This window comes from Hypanus sabinus, chromosome 4 (assembly GCF_030144855.1).
Source record: "Hypanus sabinus isolate sHypSab1 chromosome 4, sHypSab1.hap1, whole genome shotgun sequence".
In the NCBI taxonomy this organism is placed as follows: Eukaryota; Metazoa; Chordata; class Chondrichthyes; order Myliobatiformes; family Dasyatidae; genus Hypanus; species Hypanus sabinus.
The window spans coordinates 30,531,733-30,551,051 of NC_082709.1; the positions used below are offsets into that span (position 1 = coordinate 30,531,733).

At 32.3% G+C, this 19,319-nt stretch overlaps 1 protein-coding gene across 1 annotated transcript in view; it reads right to left on the minus strand.

Moving 5' to 3' along the window:
• The window catches only part of ttn.1 (titin, tandem duplicate 1), a 324,448-nt gene that overhangs the window by 159,899 nt on the left and 145,230 nt on the right, over positions 1-19,319 (minus strand). Inside the window, 15 exon segments of the mRNA XM_059968782.1 lie at positions 1,771-1,845; positions 2,405-2,485; positions 2,931-2,996; positions 3,332-3,412; positions 3,919-3,999; positions 5,144-5,215; positions 6,931-7,011; positions 7,306-7,389; positions 8,593-8,676; positions 9,916-9,993; positions 12,110-12,193; positions 13,473-13,553; positions 14,041-14,124; positions 15,731-15,796; positions 18,531-18,605. Of these exon segments, the coding sequence (XP_059824765.1) occupies positions 1,771-1,845; positions 2,405-2,485; positions 2,931-2,996; positions 3,332-3,412; positions 3,919-3,999; positions 5,144-5,215; positions 6,931-7,011; positions 7,306-7,389; positions 8,593-8,676; positions 9,916-9,993; positions 12,110-12,193; positions 13,473-13,553; positions 14,041-14,124; positions 15,731-15,796; positions 18,531-18,605 (1,173 nt within the window).

Consider the following 19,319-nt stretch of genomic DNA (forward strand, 5'->3'; position numbering starts at 1 on the left):
TCTCAATACAGTACTGTTTATGCTGATAAAGGATCAGATTTTATGTTTACTCTTACTGAAGTCATAAATAAGTTTTATATATATATAGGCCCCGAGTAATTGACAACAATGACTGATCCAAACAAGTTCAAAAGCTGTGCTTTGCCTGCAAAACATAAAATCAGCAGAGGGAATAACTACAACATTTACTTCAGTAACACATTCCAAGTTAACCTAGATGTGTTCGACAATAGAGTTTATAGTGGCAATAATACATAAATCTGTCAAAACCTGAACTTAGGGGAGTAGAATTAATGAATATGCAGCATCACAGTGCTTTTCACATAAATATTTCAATCATTTAAATAAATCAGAAGATACTTACCCTTTTCTGGAGTAACCTCTTTCTTTGGTTTCAATGGCTCAGCAGCTGGCTTCTTAGGAACTTCTGGCAGTTCAAGAAATATTATAATAAGATTATTAAAAATGTCACAGGAAAAGATACCGGCGTAACAATTTAAAATTATTACACTGGTATCTTGACATTTACTCTTCTCCAGTAAATATATACTGTAGGAAAAATTGGCTAATCACCAAGACCAGGATTGTAGAATAATGTACATAACTGATCTGTGTGCATTAATTACTTCATAGACAATAGGTTGAATTAGTCTGAAAACATTAAAAATTGAGAGTAATTAGCTGACCAGAAACTATCAGCGAACAGAGAAAGAGTTAACCTTTAAACTTTCTACAGAGATTTCACTTGTTTAATGGTAAGTACATCAACCCAAAGCCAATTAAGCAAAATTTGGCCAATCAAAATGTTTAACTTAATTGTCATTGTGTTTCTCTCTTTGAAGGATACCAGATTTGCATGTTGCAGCATCTGATGACTGATCAAAAGTCTGCCCTTTATAGATTAGAATGTCTCTAACAGCTCTGATATCTCAGTTCCTAAGGGCTTACATAGTGTCATAGTCACATCCTTCCTTCAAACCATCAGGAGAGCTGAAGCTCCATCTCAGGAAAATGGGATTGGCATCATTTCGCCTATTGTTGTCTGAGTCACAAAGTTCAAAATAGAAGTGTTGGAAAAAAGACTAATTATGATTACTGTATATAATTTCTGTGCTTTTTTCTAGCTTTTTACTTTACTGAAGTTGCAAGGACACCTTGAGTACATTACATTTCTGACACAGATATAAGCTTTTATTGATATGCACTAGGGAACTTAACTCAATGGGAAAGACAATGGAATGTCATTGACTTAAACTATTAACTTTTATCTATCTATCTCTCTCAGCAAATATGTACGTAAATATTTCTGACATCTTCCGTTTCTGTAAAACTGGTACAGTGCCCTGTTAGGAACTATTTGACTCACAGTGTCAATTTTATAGCTGGCATAAGCCATCAAAATTATAATAAACAACAATTAAATTTGTTAGCCTTTAGTTACAGTAAATCATGTCCCTATATCCCCATTTGAAGAGAACAGAAAGCCAGTTTATGTCAAAGAATTTGATCATATTTTTCAATACAGGGTAATGGATAAGAATGACATTATCTCTTGGGAGATTTCAAACTCTTATCTACAAATTTCAGTACTTAATTTATATTATGTATTGAAAATTCCAGCTGTTGTTTCACTAGAACTTAATCAATAATCCATTCAGATATCATTGCTACAAATCATATATACATAATGTTGCATAAATTTAGTAGATATATAAATACAATCTATAAATTCACAAGCTTTCAGTTGTATAAGCTTAAGCAATTTTCTACCTTTTGGTTCAGCAACCTCTTTTGGAACAATAGCTGGTTTTGGTTCTTCGACTTTCTTCTTAGCAACCTCGGGCACTTTAAAGAACAGTAGTTTAATTTAGTAAGGAGTTCACTTAAGAAAATGTACAAATTTATCTTCTTTAATTTTACTTTTGACTTTTGATCACAATAAAACAAAAAATCTTAGCCAGACGTAACAGCAGAATATTAGTACATATATTATTAATAGCTTACCTAAAATATTTATTTTTTAAGGCACTATCTTGCTTTTTGCTTGTTAAAACATAATTTGAAAATATCCTGTGCTATTTCTCCAGTTACATTTTAAAACTTGTTCATTCACTGGTAATTAAAAATATTCCTGTAATTTCTATAGTTGACATATACAGTTACTAATATCTGTATTTTTAAGATTAAGCCACAGAACAAAATTTCACACTGACAGTATAATATAATAATACAAAGATACAATACTTCACAACACAGATGGTAACAATGACAACAAAAACAAAGATTTAAAGTTGTTTAAGAGTGCAAAAAATGATCTAAGAGGTCAAGAATTCTACACTGGCAGGACTAGAGCACTGTTAAACAACATCGGCATTGGACTCCAATCCTCCAATTTTGCTTATACCTTTTTTTGGAGGAACTTTCACTTTTTCTGGAACAGCAGCTTGCTTCTCCCGTTCGATAGCAGCAGGTTCAGGTGGAAGATCTGACATTTTAAAGAACATTATCATGATCTCAGAGTAAGTATATCTAAGAATGAGTTTATTTCAAGACTGAGAAAATGATGAAGATATTTAAACTAAGATACTGACAGATAAAAACCGAATACAACAAAGCATTTATATTGCAATAATATGTACGGAATATCAATAGAAATGTTAGCACTAGGCATTAGCATGAACACACAGAAGCATGAACAGTACATGCGATATTTAAAACTTAAACTATGTTAACTATCACACTGCAGCACAGTAGCACTTCAGGAAATTAAACATACTGTAACGAATGAATGAATCAAGAAGCACTAAGTGAAATATGATTATGGTTTGTTAAAAGAAATAGGATATCTTTTTACATTGAAGGAAAGAGCTGGACACTATGATGAATAACTTATAGGTGTCATCAGTGATATTTCCTAAGTCATTCTGTACCTTTGATTGGTGGTGCTAGTTCTTTCCTTGGTTCTTCAAAAAATGCTTCTCTTGGAACATCTGGCACTTTCAAAAACATTATTGATTTAAAATGACATTCTGTGTAAGACTAACAATGAAGCTAACTAAGCAAATGCAGACAGATACAAGATACATAGATAACATGTGCAAAGTTAATATACAAAGTAACTTTAAAACAAAGGCACATTATCTGGGTAATCACCAGCAATGATGCCACACTTAATGACTAGTGGAATATTTTTGAGAGGAGTATATTTGATCATCATCATGGAAAAAGAACTCTGGAAATGATCATAGAAGTGATAATATAAAGTAGAAATAGCTTGCAGGACAGAAAGAGAAAGAACTGACAAACATGTGTACAGAAACATGTTATATACCTGTTATTTGAGTGGGCTTTTCTCTTGAAATGTTAACTGGTTGGATTTGTTCAGCAATTGGTCTCTGTGGCTTCTCCAGAACTTTAAAGAACATGAATGTTTATTACAGATTTATCTTGTACTCAGTGCTCAGATTTGTGTATCAATGAACATAACATGAAACATACACAGTAAACAAAATTGACAGAGTTGCAATCCTTTCATTGAAGGACATAAATATTGATTATTTTATGTAACTAATTGTCAGGAATTTGAACAGCAAGTCGTTAGAAGAATAATTTTATGCTGTGGAATACCTTAACCAAAAATAATTTTTAAAAAATTAAAAACTTTACCCATGTTAAATAATAAATTTACAGAATAACATATTTTGAATTAGCCTGCATTGAACTGACAGCAGATAAGACAAGCACATACAATACAAACAGATATAAAATTCATACTCTAACATGTACTGTACATGCACAATGAAGATAATCATTAATAAAAACCTTTTGGGATAGAGTTACAAAGATAATTATGAAAATTAAGATTTATTTTCAGCATATTGCATTAAAGTTTGTAAGAGATTTTAAGCATCCGTGTACCTTTATCTGCTGCAGCCATCTCTTTTTTATGAACATCTTCATGATATTCTTCAATAACAGTCTTCGTATAAACTTCACTCACTTTGAAAAATATGGTTTTTAAAGATACAATTCATTCAAGAAAATATATGAGGTTTTGAAGCCATTGTAACCAAGCAAAATCAAAACACATAAATGACATAACAACATTAACTAACATTTTATATTAGAAAGACACATAACCCAAGCACTATGGACCAAGTACACAAATTTTTATGTTGGGATGGCACCCTGAGAGAACATTTACTGTGGCCAAATTAAAAATATATAACTTTGGGAGAATACCACCAACTTACAATAAATCAGCCCAAAATCAATCATGGAAATTAAAATGCTCAGTATAAGATTGAGCATAAAACTGTCGAGGCTCCCTGGCGGGCAGATGTTTTAACTGTCCACTTATATCTTACAGATCCTAGGATCTACTGTCAAATTTGCTAGGGGTCAAGGATGCATCTTTGTTACAATTATCAGTTAATGAAGTCGATGTGGAGTTTTGTTAATAGTGATTTCTGTTGTTGGGATTCCACAGCAGTACACTGGGGAGTTTCCTCTTCTATTCTGTATCAGTACGACCAGATGTGAAATTTCTTTTAATTCAGGGGAGAATTTGAGTCTGCAGATTAGGAGGCAAGGGGAAGGTAAATTATCACTTTTTTCCCAATATTTCATTTCAGTTTAATGCTTGTAATAATTTCTAAGTAATTATATGTTTTAGTAACTTTGCTTTAAATAAGTAATCATTTTAAATATATTCACACTAACGTTAATAGTTTTGAATTGTTTCTGAATGTCATTGACATTTAAACCAATTAAAATATCTGACAATTTTGCCAGAAATCAAAGCTCTGTCTCAGCTTCATTTTTTGTCAAGGTTTAATGGGCTATTTCAGAGAGGAATCTCTGTATTATGGTAGCAAAACTACCTTATTATTCATCTTAATGCCCACTTCAAGGATACCAACAACCAGCAAGATCAACCTGCTGTATCTAGGCCTAAAATATTTGGTGAACAGATAAAGATTACATAAAAATGTCACAAAACAGCAAAATACACAAAAAGGCAAATGATACTTATTAAGAAGAAAGATTATAGCTATGATGAGTGGATTTCATCATGAGAAATATAAATTGTTCACACTTTCTTGAGTAAAGTTTATAAGGATGGTCTCCTTTCATCTCGTACCTTTTGTTGTAATGATCTCTTCTTTTCTTGGTTTCAATTCTTCTACCACTCGTTTCTTAGGCATCCCTGGCACTTTAAAGGATGTTGTATTGTTTTAGGATAAAATTCATTTAAGAAACATTTTTTTAAAAAATTCAGAAACACACAATAACATGAGACAAACAGGACAAATAGAATTAACACAATACATCAGACAAAGAATCCAAATCAACTAATCATAAGTATAATACTATAACCACATTTGCAGCATCCTATTAGATGGGGGCAAATTGAAATTAGGTGGAATATATTTTTCCAGTGTTATAGCCAATATTTATCTCAGCCATATAACAAACAAAAATAAGTTGGAGTTACTTGGTAGGTCAGGTAGCATCTGCAGAATGATAAGCAAAATTAATATTCTAGGTCGAACTGTCAGAAGTTCTGATGAAGGATTCTTTGACATGAAATGGTAATGCTGTTTCATTTTCACAGATGTTACCTTACCTGCTGAGAGTTTCCAGCATTTACTGCTTTTTATTTTAGTTCCACAATTAGTAATTTTCTTTACCCTAATTCTATTTTGTGTTCCTTTTACTATAGTCATTGTTAATAAAGTAAGTTACATTATCCACTAACTTACGATCTAAATAACTGTGCTCACAAAGTTGACCATGTATTACTGGCATTATTAGGAAAGATGGTGCATTCTCCACAACTCCTAGTAGGGTTTATTGAAACATGTTTGCTAAGATATGGATTACACTTGATGCAATGAAATATCAATAGTTGATGTGTAGCCAGAATTGTCTGGCCAGAGCTAGAGTTGTGGTGAGCAACAGGGCTAGGGTAAGGAATGCTGGGGGTCAGGAAACTGGGTAGATTTGTATTCTGAGCTATGGGCTGGAGTGTAGGCTGGGTATGTGGTTGGATCAGGGATCTGAATGCACAAAAGGGTGTATTGACAAGCTGAAACTTTCATCAGTGGGTCATGTAGCATTTATGGGGGCAAAGGGATAGATGACTTTCAAGCTCAGACCCTGCCTCAGGACTGAGAGAGTAAAAGGTAGTTATTAGTAGTTATATTTTCTGGGTGTAGGGTGTGAGTGTTAACTGATGAATGTTGAAGGCCATTGTAACCTTAGTATCATCTGCATTTTTTGTTATCTATGGAAGTCAGTGCCTCACTTTCTTACAAATAATGTGTGGAATAATTACATATGTACAAATTGGTTGGCATATTTTCTTTCTTTAAAATAACTATATTTCACAAGCGCGTCGCTAGCTATGAAAATCATCTGGATGTCCTGAGGAAGTGGAAGGAGCAATAAATGCATGCCCTTAGAAATCAAGTTTTGTTTTTATTTTTGCAAACATTCATTATCTAGCATTCCCTTTCTCCTACGCTCTGTCGCCAATATATTTTGTGTCCTCTTATCCAGAACTATTGGGTATAATTTAGATATAATTTTGGCAGTTACAAATTAAATGTGAAAAGAGTAATATAAGGCTATGGATGTTTAGTTGTTGATATCTTTAAGGCTCAGATAGATTTTTGGCTGCTAAATGAATTGGAGCGAATCAAGTGGAAAAGGGGACTTATAATGTGTAATACATAATTTCAAAACAAAGATTCACTAATTATCATTTGTTAAACTTTCCTTTTATGAAATAGAAGTAAAGCACAATTTACAGTGCTACAGAAACACAAAAGTGAACATTTCAGAAGCCAGACAGGTCAAACACTCAAAAAGCACAATAATAAGCCATTAAGATGGAGAACCGATTTTTCCTAAAGTATTTTATACCTGTTACTGTGATGATCTCTTTTTTAAGTACAGTTTCTGGCTCGGCTTCAGTATCAAGTTGCTTCTTTGGAATCCCCAAGACTTGAAGAACATGATCAAAGAATGAATTATGTCAAAGGTGACACCCATAATTTTGAAGTGAGATTTAAAAACAATGTACAACATAAAACACAGAGGACAGACAAATCTAGCACACAATGATAAAATTATCCAATTAACAATGATATCTAAAGATAGTATGCCTACATATTTCTAAACCAGTGATGGTTGATCTTTCTGCATCAATGGCTTATTCATTTAATTTAATACTAGTATAGCAGAGCAGTTCTAAAATAAAGCTATCTCAGCATGAGATATTTCTGTGTACATTGATACCTTTTCTTGAGATGACTTCCTTTTCTCTTGAAACAGCAATTATTTCAGCATCTTCCAGTATTTTAGGCTTGGAAATCTCCGGTACTTGAATAAATATTGTATATTAAGATAAGTCAATTTAAGAAAATATAATTTATGTAAGATTTTTAAACATTTGGTTAAAAGTACACAAAACATACATCACAAAAAGGCTCAAAATGACATTAACCCATTTGGGTCATACAGACACAAACATTAATCTGCTTTGGACTGACAATGAAAAGCATCTAACTGGTCAAACAGAGTATAAACTTGACAGCATAACATGAAAAATATTCATTACGTTTGCAAAGAAAATGTTTTACTTCAATACTAACAGCAGGCTCCTTCAAATATGATGCTTAATGCCATTAATTAAAATGTCATTTATTGAAGGGTATAGGCATTGAAACAAAAGTTTTAAAAATATCATGAAAACAATGAGGTGAATCAAGTAGACCCAGAATATACGAATTGCCTTGGCATCTGTCATTCTCTTCAAATTCATCTTTGCACTATGAAATATCCCTCTCTGAATAAGCCAGATAAACTTTGCATGGGAAAGAAAACAGAAAAAAAATGGAAACTCTCAGCAAGTCAAGTAGCATAAAAGGACAGAGAAAGAGTTAACATTTCGGGTTGACGATCCTTCATCACCACTGAAGTTTTTGAATTTCAAAACTTGCCACAGGAATTGGTCCCTATATTTGAATGGGTTTTACATCTTTTGGTTCTAATTACTTTCTAGCTATTAATATAGATATTTCATTACATTTTATTTCTTTTAAGAATTTTGATTAACATTATTTTAAGTAACATCATTAGGTTTAAAATTCCTCTGATTACTAAGAACATTTAATAGCTGTTAAAACACCTTCATTGGCTTTGAGAGAAGGCAAAGGATGAACACGCTAGAGTTCATTTTCCAGAAAAGATTATGAAGTGATTTGATTAAGGTTCTTAAGTTAAATGTTTGCTCCCATGAAGAAAAAAAAACTAATTACCAAAGCATATCAATAAAGTGCTAAACTTGCTATTGTAGAAGATTTGAGGTGAGTAATTTGAATGACCATAACTGGCTGCTGGATCAGTAGAAGAGAAGGAAGAAATGTAAGAGTATCTCAATCTGGTGAGATGATGGTAGGATGTTTCTGTGAAGCATAAACACTGACAGAGATCAGCAGCTTGTATACAAGAATAAAGTATTCCCAGGAAAGCTATTAAGATTATGATTGACATGGTATTTTGATTATCTTTTCAATTTTATACCTTTGATTGGTGCAACTTCATCTCTCTTCGGAACAATGGCTGGTTTTTCTTCTGGTTTTACTGGCACTTTGGGAACCTCGGGAGCTTAAAATGATACAGATTCTTATAAGAAAAGATTCAGTCAAAGAACAAGTACAAAAAAAGGTTGACATACTGTCTGAATAAGAGGTGCAGAGAAGATTAAAATGCAGTTAACGAGTGAACTCAAAATAACTTTCTATCTTTAGAATTAACATAATGAATACACCAACAATGAAGTGACCTATGTAAAAGAATGGAATACTAATTTCTTTTACATATTCTATTGCCAATAAATATTTAATTTCCATGCAAATTTAATCAGTCAACTCACTTTACATTAATTATTCCAAATATACAATTGGTTTTAGTTCTCAATTATTTTAAACATTGAAAGATAATTTCTACATTAACTGAAAATATGCTCATGATATCACAAACTTTGGAACCCTTCCTCAAAATCCTCTACACAAACTGAAATCTCAAGATTTTTGTTCCCAATTGATTTGAGCTGAATTGACAAAGTGTAATCAGTGGCTCTATATGTTAGAGCTATTGTAATGTAGGTAATGCATACAGGTTACTATGTTGCATATTTTAACAATGACTTTGACAAATACATTTGAATAGACAGACAAGATCTAGGCCTACTAGTTCTATTAGGTATTTCATCTTACGTTCTTCCTATGACTGCAGTTGCCACATCAGGATATAGGGAGGGATCTATCTGACTAGCTTGAAGAATCTAGACTCTGTTGGCATAGACTGAATGGCAACAGGTCCTGTAGAAGAAAGCTCTATCCCACAAAACAAGTTTTTTACAGGCAGCGAAAGCACTTCTGTGCTTTGTCAACTATAAAACTCAGAGAAGCATTTAAGATATTTTTAATTGACTCTGACATCTGGAAACTTTAAAAATCCAGTAAGATTAAAGTTAATAATTAAAATAAATAAAATCAAAAGACCCTAAAAACAAAACTGGAAAAAAAACTTAAATAATTAAAATGTAACTAACTCCCAACAAACAGCCATTAATCCCCAATGAAATAATTGATGTTTGGGTCAGACTAGTGCAGGGTCTAAGAAGAAATTCCCTGTCAGCAACTGTGGGAAAGTCCTGGACCTACTGCTGTTAAAATGGTTAAATGCTGGCAATTCATATCAGAACTGCTAGGGTTTGCTCCACTGGATTCCACATTATTAACAGGATTTGAAGATTCAGCATAAGTAGAAATTGTTTTCATTCCAAATGTGAAGATGCTGCATTGTGAACTAAGTTTTGATGTTTTTCAGCTGCATTTGTACCTTTTACTGGAGGAGCTTCCTCTTTTCTTGAAACTGTTTCTGGTTTAACTTTTACAGCCTTCTTGGGAACCTCTGGCACTTTAAAGAACATTATTGCTTTATTAATTCATAACAAAGAAGTCTGGCATTTTTGACTATAGTAATTTAATCAAATAAAACAACATAAAAGACCAAGAACTAAAATGAATATCTTTTCTCGACTGAGTAATTAAACTATCAAATTAGATAACTGGACTCTTTCAATATTACTGATTGTGGATGATCAGCCATGATCACATTGAATGGCGGTGCTGGCTCGAAGGGCTGATTTGCCTACTCCTGTACCTATTGTCTATTATTTAAGGTAACAAAATAAAAATAATGTTATAATTGAAAAATTAAATACTTCAATCAGCCATTTATGGCCATAATAATTAATTAGTATTTGGATGAAATATTAAATCTCTGGAGTACATAATTGCTCAGAATATGAATAACTATGTATCAAAAAACAGGGACATTTACCATCCTTTTTACATTTTAAAATGGTCTTCACAAATTAGCTTAAATATCTTCAAATTTACTTTCCAATTGCATTTATCCATCTCCATGGAATTACTGGTTAAAATAAATTTTAAGATTGGATAGACTAATATAAAATGATTGTGGTAAACCACAGTTTAATTTTTGTTAGAAATTCATATTAATTCCTTATTTCACATCAAAGATGACAATGACAAAAACTTACACATATACACACATACATGATCACACAAACACAAGTCAATGCTGAACAGTAGATACTGTGTTTATTTTATAGACTTGGCTGGAATGACTGCCTTTTTCCTAGGAAGAGATATTGGTTTCACTTGTTCAGCCAGAGGCTTCTTAAGAACATTTAGTACTTCAATGACATCAGGAAATTAACTCAATAAAATTAACATAGCAGTGAAGTGGTTAAACTATATCAGGATAAAACATGTATGTCAAGAGATACTAATGGCATAAATTTTAAGTCAGAAAGGAAATTAATCACATGGGTTCTAAAGCGAGACTCAGCATTTAGTGTTGATGATATTAACTGTATCTGTATAATTGGACATAGTTTGCTCTGTGTATACTAATAAATTCTGCATTAAACTGTTAGCTTACCTTTTTTCTTTAACTTAGAGAAAAAAGTCCTTCAATATTATTTAGGCTTACAAAATAAAATTAACGTTACAGATAAAAAATTAAATATTTTGATCAGCCATTCATGACCTAGTAATAATGAACTAGTATTTGGATGAAATGTTAATCTCTGTATATCATAAATATTTATTTATATTTTCTTGCAAGTCATCAAAAGCTCTTCTATAAATACAGTACTTAACACCCACATATAACATCAAACATAACGCTCATAAAAATACAGACAGAAAACATAGACTTTACATAAAAGAAAAGAAGCATTGAAGGAAATCAAAGCACGAAGAAGTGACCACAAAAGCAAGTTCATAAGAAAAAGCAGACAAGAAATATCCTGCATATTGCTACCTTTAGGTGGAATCTTTTCTTTTTTCTCCGGAACAGAGACTGGCACCATTTCTTCAATAATGGGTTTCTTATGAATGTCTAATACTTCAAAGGACAATATTTTTAAGATACAAATAATTCCAAAACATTTAACATACAACAAAATACAAAACTAAAACCTGTTAACAAGTAAAAAAGTCATTTGTGACAGATAAAAGTACACAAATTATTTCCTCTCTAACTCAAAATGTCTATAGATTAGTTTAATCTATTTGAAGTTCAATTGATTTAAAAATTAAACTCAAAGTCCATTCAAGAGACAAGTTAAAATAACATATACATACAAAATACATAAAATTTTTCAGTGAGGAGATATAATAAGATTAAAGCATACATTTAGGAATGGGAATCAAATAGTAGAAGCAACATACACAAAGAGCTGGAGGAGCTCAAGACTGAAAAGCACTACCGGACATAACAGACGATTCAATTGTCTCATTAATATTCCAATGTTAGAACATTGATCTATAATTTTAAGGGATTTCTTCAATCAATTCACTTTACCACAAAAAGCTTTTATTTAGCTGAATGTTGCAGTGCCAGTTCAAGAGACCTGAACTTTGGAAGACTACAATATGCAGTCATTGCTATGTTGCCTGTTAAGCAATACTGGCCTAATTCAGACTGCATTTTTTTTTACCTGGCATTATCAGAACTTCTTCTTTTCTTGCAATGGAAATCTGTTCCACTTCTTCAACAACTGGCTTCTCAGGTGTCTTCCGAACTTGAAAGAATAAACATGAATTTCACTTTGAAGTTAAATGCTTAAATTTGTGTTAATTCAATATATTAACATAAACATACTCATGCAGCCACTAAGACATTATGAACAATATAATAATTTCAATGCATGTCAGTTCAAACATTCCAGGAAATTTAATGATATCACTATGGCATTATTGTTGGTCAAACTAATCAGCAAGTTCAGAAAAGAAACAGATATCGGAGTACCATATGCTATGCTGATTGTATTTATCCCCTTAATATTTTCATTATCTTGCTGAACTTATACATTAATGTTCATACAGAAGACTAGTATTGATTCTTAATAATTCAAGTACATATTCGACAACATAAGATTTGTCAATAAGATGCCAACAAAATAAATTATTTATCTATTGAATTAAATTTCAGCATACAATAAATTCTAAGAAATTACAACATTTAAAATATTTCATTATTTTTAGATCTGTTGTATCTTTCTTACAATTCAGACATATTTCTCCCCCTTTGAGTACTTAGTTCATATCTTTCTTTAAGTTGTTGGTCCTGTTACTCAGGATGAAGTTCTATATGAACAACTGCCATACCAGGACAATCTGACAGCCACATATAGGACAAAACATTCTGAGCTGAAACGTACTAAAAGTCAAACAATGCTGAACATGACAAGATGTATTTCTGTATGATTTGGGTAAATTCACTAATACATAACTGAACACCATGAAGCACAAATAATGAAACAACTTAAGTACTATAAAACCCCAAAATATCTGGCACCTTCAGGACTTTGGTAACACAGGTCTGGCAAATTATCTTGACAATTGAATATTACTTCTATTAAGACAGCAAAATATTTTAAAATTATTTGGTTAGGTGTTATACAGTTGTATAATAAATTTTTTCAGTGGAAACAATATGTTTAAAGAGAGGGTGTAAAACTGGTTCCAGGTGTGTTCCAAAGAAATATGGGAAATGCAGCCTCAGTGGGTTTAAAGGGAACGAGGGAAAAAGAGAACGAGGGAACCATTGTTCTGTCGAGTTTAAAGGGATGTTGGAAAATAGGGCTCCGATAAATTTAAAAGGAGTTCAAGAACCAATACTCAGTGAGCTAGTTACTGAACATTTGAGATTTCTGAACACAACTGGATAGCAGAATGCTGGAGTTATACAGCAGCATATACATAAAAAGTAAGCTTTGATAATGATTTTTGTAATACAAACTTGAGAACAATGAGAAATGAAGCCCATTGATATAAAATCTTCTGTGCTATCATTTTTACCTTTAGTTGGTAGAACTTCCTCTTCTGACACAGTAAGAGATATGATTTCTTCAGAAATTGTTTCCTTATGGACTTCTAGCACTGAAAAAAATTAACATCAAATTATGATGTGAAATACACTATGTGTTGACTTAATAAATAAGCACAGTAATGTTGATCTGAAGTGACATTTTCTTTAGTAACAACAAATAAACATATTAAAATAGTTGCAATATCTTCAGAAATTATACTACTTAACTTCATTTTCTTCAAATCAAATAATCCAATATAATTGATATTAAAATTATCTAAAGTAAATATTTATAACTACGTAACATTGATCTTAAACAATCAAATGACTGAGGATCACACCTTTATCTAAATGACTAAAAGTAGTAGATTGCTATTTGCTTAAACCATAGGGCATGAGTAATCTAAGCTTGAAGAATAAGAACATTCAAATGACACTAATGAAAAACCAATTATAAAGCTAAACAACAAGCTGATGATGCAAACTGCAGTCATATATTGTCATAATATTCAATACAAGTTCTTCTTCACGCAGAGATAAAATTGTGTATTCGTGTACCTTTTTTTGGAGGAACTTTTTCTTTCCTTGGCACAGTAATTTTTTCCACTTTTTCAACAACTGGTATCTTAGGAGCCTCTGGCACTTTAAAAATACAGAATAGTTTTAAAATAATGTATATTTCCATCTGATTTATTGTTCAAATCATGAAGCAGAGGAATAATGGCATTTTCAGATACAATCACAGCTTACTTCCAGTCAACCACCAGAGATTTTGTATCAATGCCTCTGATCAGGGCTGCATGTGCTAAAACTAATTGATAAATCCAAAATTTACAGACTATCCTGGAAAACCTGTCCTGCACAATCAGCTTAAAATATGGGAAATCATTTGTCATTCTTAGTTCTCAAAGGCTTAAAATCATGCCTTCCCTTCCCTTAGTGTAGGTGTCCATAAGTTAGGAGGGAAGACTTCACCTCGTTTTTATAATAATCACACTCTCAAGATCTGTCAAAGCCCTCTCAATTTGTTTACCACTTCTGTCATCATACATACTGCTGACTCAGAATGCACATTAACTCATTTTTACACTTTTTGCAGCAGAATTAATTATAATAATACAAGAATATAATCAATATAGCAAGATATGCACAGACATCTGAAAGCTATAATTGTCATGTCAGGATAATCAGCATCAAAAATGGCAAGGCTGATGTTTGGCTAAGCATACTTACTAGCAATGTACTCCCCCTTCTCTAACTCTATGTTTCATATGTACGCTATGGTTTTGAATATAACAATCCATTATTGCAGCATCAGTCAATCTAATTGAGTGGTACAACAGTACAGAAACATGTAGTAATTAATTTTTCCTGGGCCTTTTATCTCATGCGACAGCTTGATCAGGAGATTACCTGCTTGTAGGGCTATTAGAATCCAAACTGAATTTAGAAATGAAATGCAGTCCCACCTCACCACCTTCTCATCAATTGAAGTATTTCTTTGCTCTAACATTGATTCAGTTAAATCACACAGACATTGATCTTTCTAATTATTCATCACAAGTCCTTTTATTGATAAACTGTTATGAAATATCACAATGTTTCAGCAAGCCCACTGGAATTTCATTTAAGGTAAAGATACTCTTTAGCCAATTTATACAGATTGACAATTCCCAATACAAATGATTCAGTAAAAATAACTTCAGCTGTAGGTTTCAGGAAACCACTGATTATTTGCTTGCAAAAAATATGATTTGTCTTTTTTAAAACAACTCCAAATATTTGCCAAATGCAAAACTTTCACTGACAATCAATTTTAAACAGAACCAAAGGAGATTTAAATACAAATTGATCTCTAATATGAAATACATCACCTCACCCCCAACCTCTGCTGTCAGAGGGCAGATCTCCATTTATTGTGTTAAGGAAAAATTCTAATCAGTAAACCACAAAAAGCATAGGTAATGCACACAAATCAAATATGTAAACACAATGGAATGGTATAATTCAGTGATATGTGATATTGTATTGGCAAGAACTAAGCAATGTCCCTAAGGTAAGCAGAGGAATGTATAAAAGAGTGCCTTCTGAGACAGTCAACATCACTATTATTGTTACAACAATAGTATTAATACAATCTTTATGAAACATTTACCTGCAGCAGTAAATGCACCACTGTCATGTTAACAACATAATTAAACAACAGGACACGTGAAGAAATATATACATAGCCTTATATATCTTTTACCTGTTTCTGTGACCTTTTCTTTCTTTTGGACCAGAACTGGTACTTCAGGAACAGGTTTCATAGCTTCTTCTGTCATATTAAAGGATTCATTTTTAATTTAGTAATAGACAATCAAAACTAAAGTTTATTCAATCTTGCAATGAAAATCATATAAATCAGGGAATATCAAAATAGTAGTATCAAAATCATAGCTTCCCTTCCACCACATTATTCTTTCTCCATACAACTTTTCAAGGAAATTACCTGTAAACATGTCAGATAATACTCTGATGATATTATGCTCTATTTCACATTATTATTCAATGTTGCCCAATGTATTTGGTTTGTGATGCTTGCTTAACATCTAGTACAGACAGCTTGTATTAATGAGAAGACTCAATCAAATTTTTGCATCATTGCCCTCAAACCTAATTTCCCAGAAACTGGCCTTAGCTCCTCTATGGGTATAAAATACAGCTGAACTAAATTTACTTACGACTTTGACCTTGAGTTAAACTTGAAAGTCTGTACCCTCTCCAGCACTATGCCATTTAATATAACCTCCATAATTGTGCCCGTTTCCAGTATCACTTTGGCCAACACATGGTTTTATTACAAACAGACTCAATATTTATCAGTAATTTTATTTTATACCCATCTCTAACGTGAGCTGTAAATTCTGTTCAACACATGCTTGCTTATGCACTAGTTAGTTGGTAAATCTAAAAATTTCACTTTCCTCCACTTCTAGTATCTTGTCCATGTCCAAATTCCTCTGCCTTATCAGTGACAATTGTACCCTCAGGTCGAAAGGTATTAAGTTACTTTCCTAAACATCTCCAACTTTTAGTTATTTCAGATGATCTTCAAAACTACTTCTCTAACTAAATTCTGTTCCACATTAAATCTGTCAAAATTTGTATTTGAGAAGTTCTTTAGGATCTTTCACTGTGTTAAACACACCACATAAATAAAAGTTGCAGATAACAATTACTTAGAGGATGATTTTGATATTATTGGAACAGCAGAAGTTAAAAGCAACAGTTCTTTAAATGATCTTTCACATGTTTTAAAAAATTTGATGCTCTGGAAGTTGGTGAGTGTGTCTCACAACCCACACTCACTGACAACGTGTTTAATATGTGTTTATCAAATCAAATCATAGTCTGGGACTTCACTTGCCCCATCACTGAACTATTCCCAGAATCTACGGGCTCTTTTTCAAGGACTCTTCTTCTCCATATTGATTGCTAGTTTATTTATTTTTATTTTTTTTCTTTTTTATTTCCAGTTTGTTGTCTTTTACACATTGGTTGCTTGTTCGGTCATGTTTGGTTTGGTCTTTCATTATTTCTTATTGTGTTCCTTGGATTTACTGAGCATACCGCAAGAAGATGAACCTCAGGTGACATATATGTATTTAGATAATTAATTTGCTTTGAACTTGAACTTTATTAGTCAGGCACAGATTCACATTCAGGACTTCTTAGGATGTTTAGTCTTGACCCAATTATTGAGGTTGTCTCTGGTAATAAGCCCTTGCATATGTTAGTTAGACCATTAAGTTTTAAAGTGGGAGCATTGGTGTCAAATTAAACTTGAGAATAATTAAAATGATCTGTCTTGAAACATATTTCCTGCATGCATGGAAGATACAATTTTGGTACCCAAATGCTTTCAGTGGGGCACATCTAATGAGTTTTATGCCAAACTGTACTTTTTTATTGCTCACCTCTAATAACGCGTATAAACATTCTTTCAAGAACAAAGACAACACACACAGTATTAGAGCTGCACAATATCAACAACAAAAAATAGAACAATGTATGTTCTACTTTAAGATTTACAAGTAGCAGAGCACTGGCCTCTAAAGCCTCTAAAATAGAAAGGATTTATAGGTTAATGGCAACATCAACACACAGACAATCTATATAATAATTCTGGTATAAAATGTGTCTCCCTTTGCTCTAATTGTTGGAACCTTTTCTTTTTGTGTAACTGGTTTCATTTCCCTAGGATCCCAGACACATTAAAATATTCAATTTCAAACAATACGTGTTTTTAGGACATTTCAATATAGCAAAATACATAACATTAATCACAAAAAATTAATATATAACACAAATGTCATCATAATTTCTCATTTTGCATCATGGTTCTAGAGTACATAAAATTATTATTATAGAGCCTAGTTAATTAGAGGAATAACAATAAGCACCTCATTCATAATAGTAACCCTGTGATTATTTTAAAGCTCAGCTTTGAACTTATCAATGCAAAGCTCACTTGTCCCTATAACATTTCAAGAACATCAATTGCAACAACACGAGGAACATATTAACTAGAAATAGCCTCCATTTGTAGATGATCCATTATAATAGCATTGGCATGAGTTGAGTTTAAAGTGGTAGGAGAACAGGTAGTGAGGGTGCTTTTTATTTGCTGCTGAATTACAAGTTATCTGTATGCCGTCACCAACATTATTTCCACGCGAATCATGCTGTAAGTCACTGAGCACATAGTGGATGTTGTTTTGGTACACAAATCAGATCTTTAGCAGCCAGTCTGCTTTGATATATAAATACTATGATTTTTTAAATAGTTAATTAACCATAATGCAAATGGAAAAATTATTTAACACACAAGGACAACAAAATAAATTTCGAACACACATACAAGAAATTAAAAGATCACAAGCTTTTATGAGATGAGTTTATATTCGGGCATTGGTAATCTGAAGCCCATAAAAAGAGATAATTTTTAAGATAATGATGATGTTGCAAGAAATAATTGTACAACAAAGGTATTGCCTTCTTTATACCTTTTATTGTAGTAACTTTTTCTATTCTTGTAACTGATTTCACTTCTTCCGTAGCAAACTCAGGAACTTCAGGAACTTAAAAAAATACAATTAATGGACAAGAGTATCAAAAATATGCACTAATCACAAATGAACATACCAATACACATCACATTAAATAGGAAGACACAACAAATGCATACATTATTGTGCTAAACACATCATAATTTCCACTTATTGCATTATGATTTTATTATGAAATAGGGACATAAATTGATGATGGAATAGGCTATTTACCCCCACCTTTGCTCTACCTTTGTATTAAGGTTGCACTGATCTATTACCTCATGCTATAGAGCTGTACTGACTACATATTCCTCACTTCCCTAAATATCTAGGTAAATATCTATCAGCAACCAAGCCTACACTGTCATGTTTGCTCCTGGCTCCCAAAGATTTACCACCCTCTAGGTAAAGAAATATCTTTGTGTTATATTTTTTTTAAATATGGCTTGATGAGGGGGACTTGATGTTTCAGCTAGTATCTTGTCAAATCATATAAGAACTTTTTACTATCGCCCCAATGTTTCCACATTGACCAGATGAGAGATATACAAAACAATATAGAGAAATGTCACACATTGATTTTATCCAAAAATATTTACACCCAAACACTGATAAAAATAGTCCAAGAATTTGAGAAGCCAGTGTGCAAAGTAAAGCAAAGCAAGAGGTGTACATTTACAAATACTCCTTAAAAAAGGAGAAAGAACTATGTAAATAAGTTTCATGTACTTATGAGGGAATGAC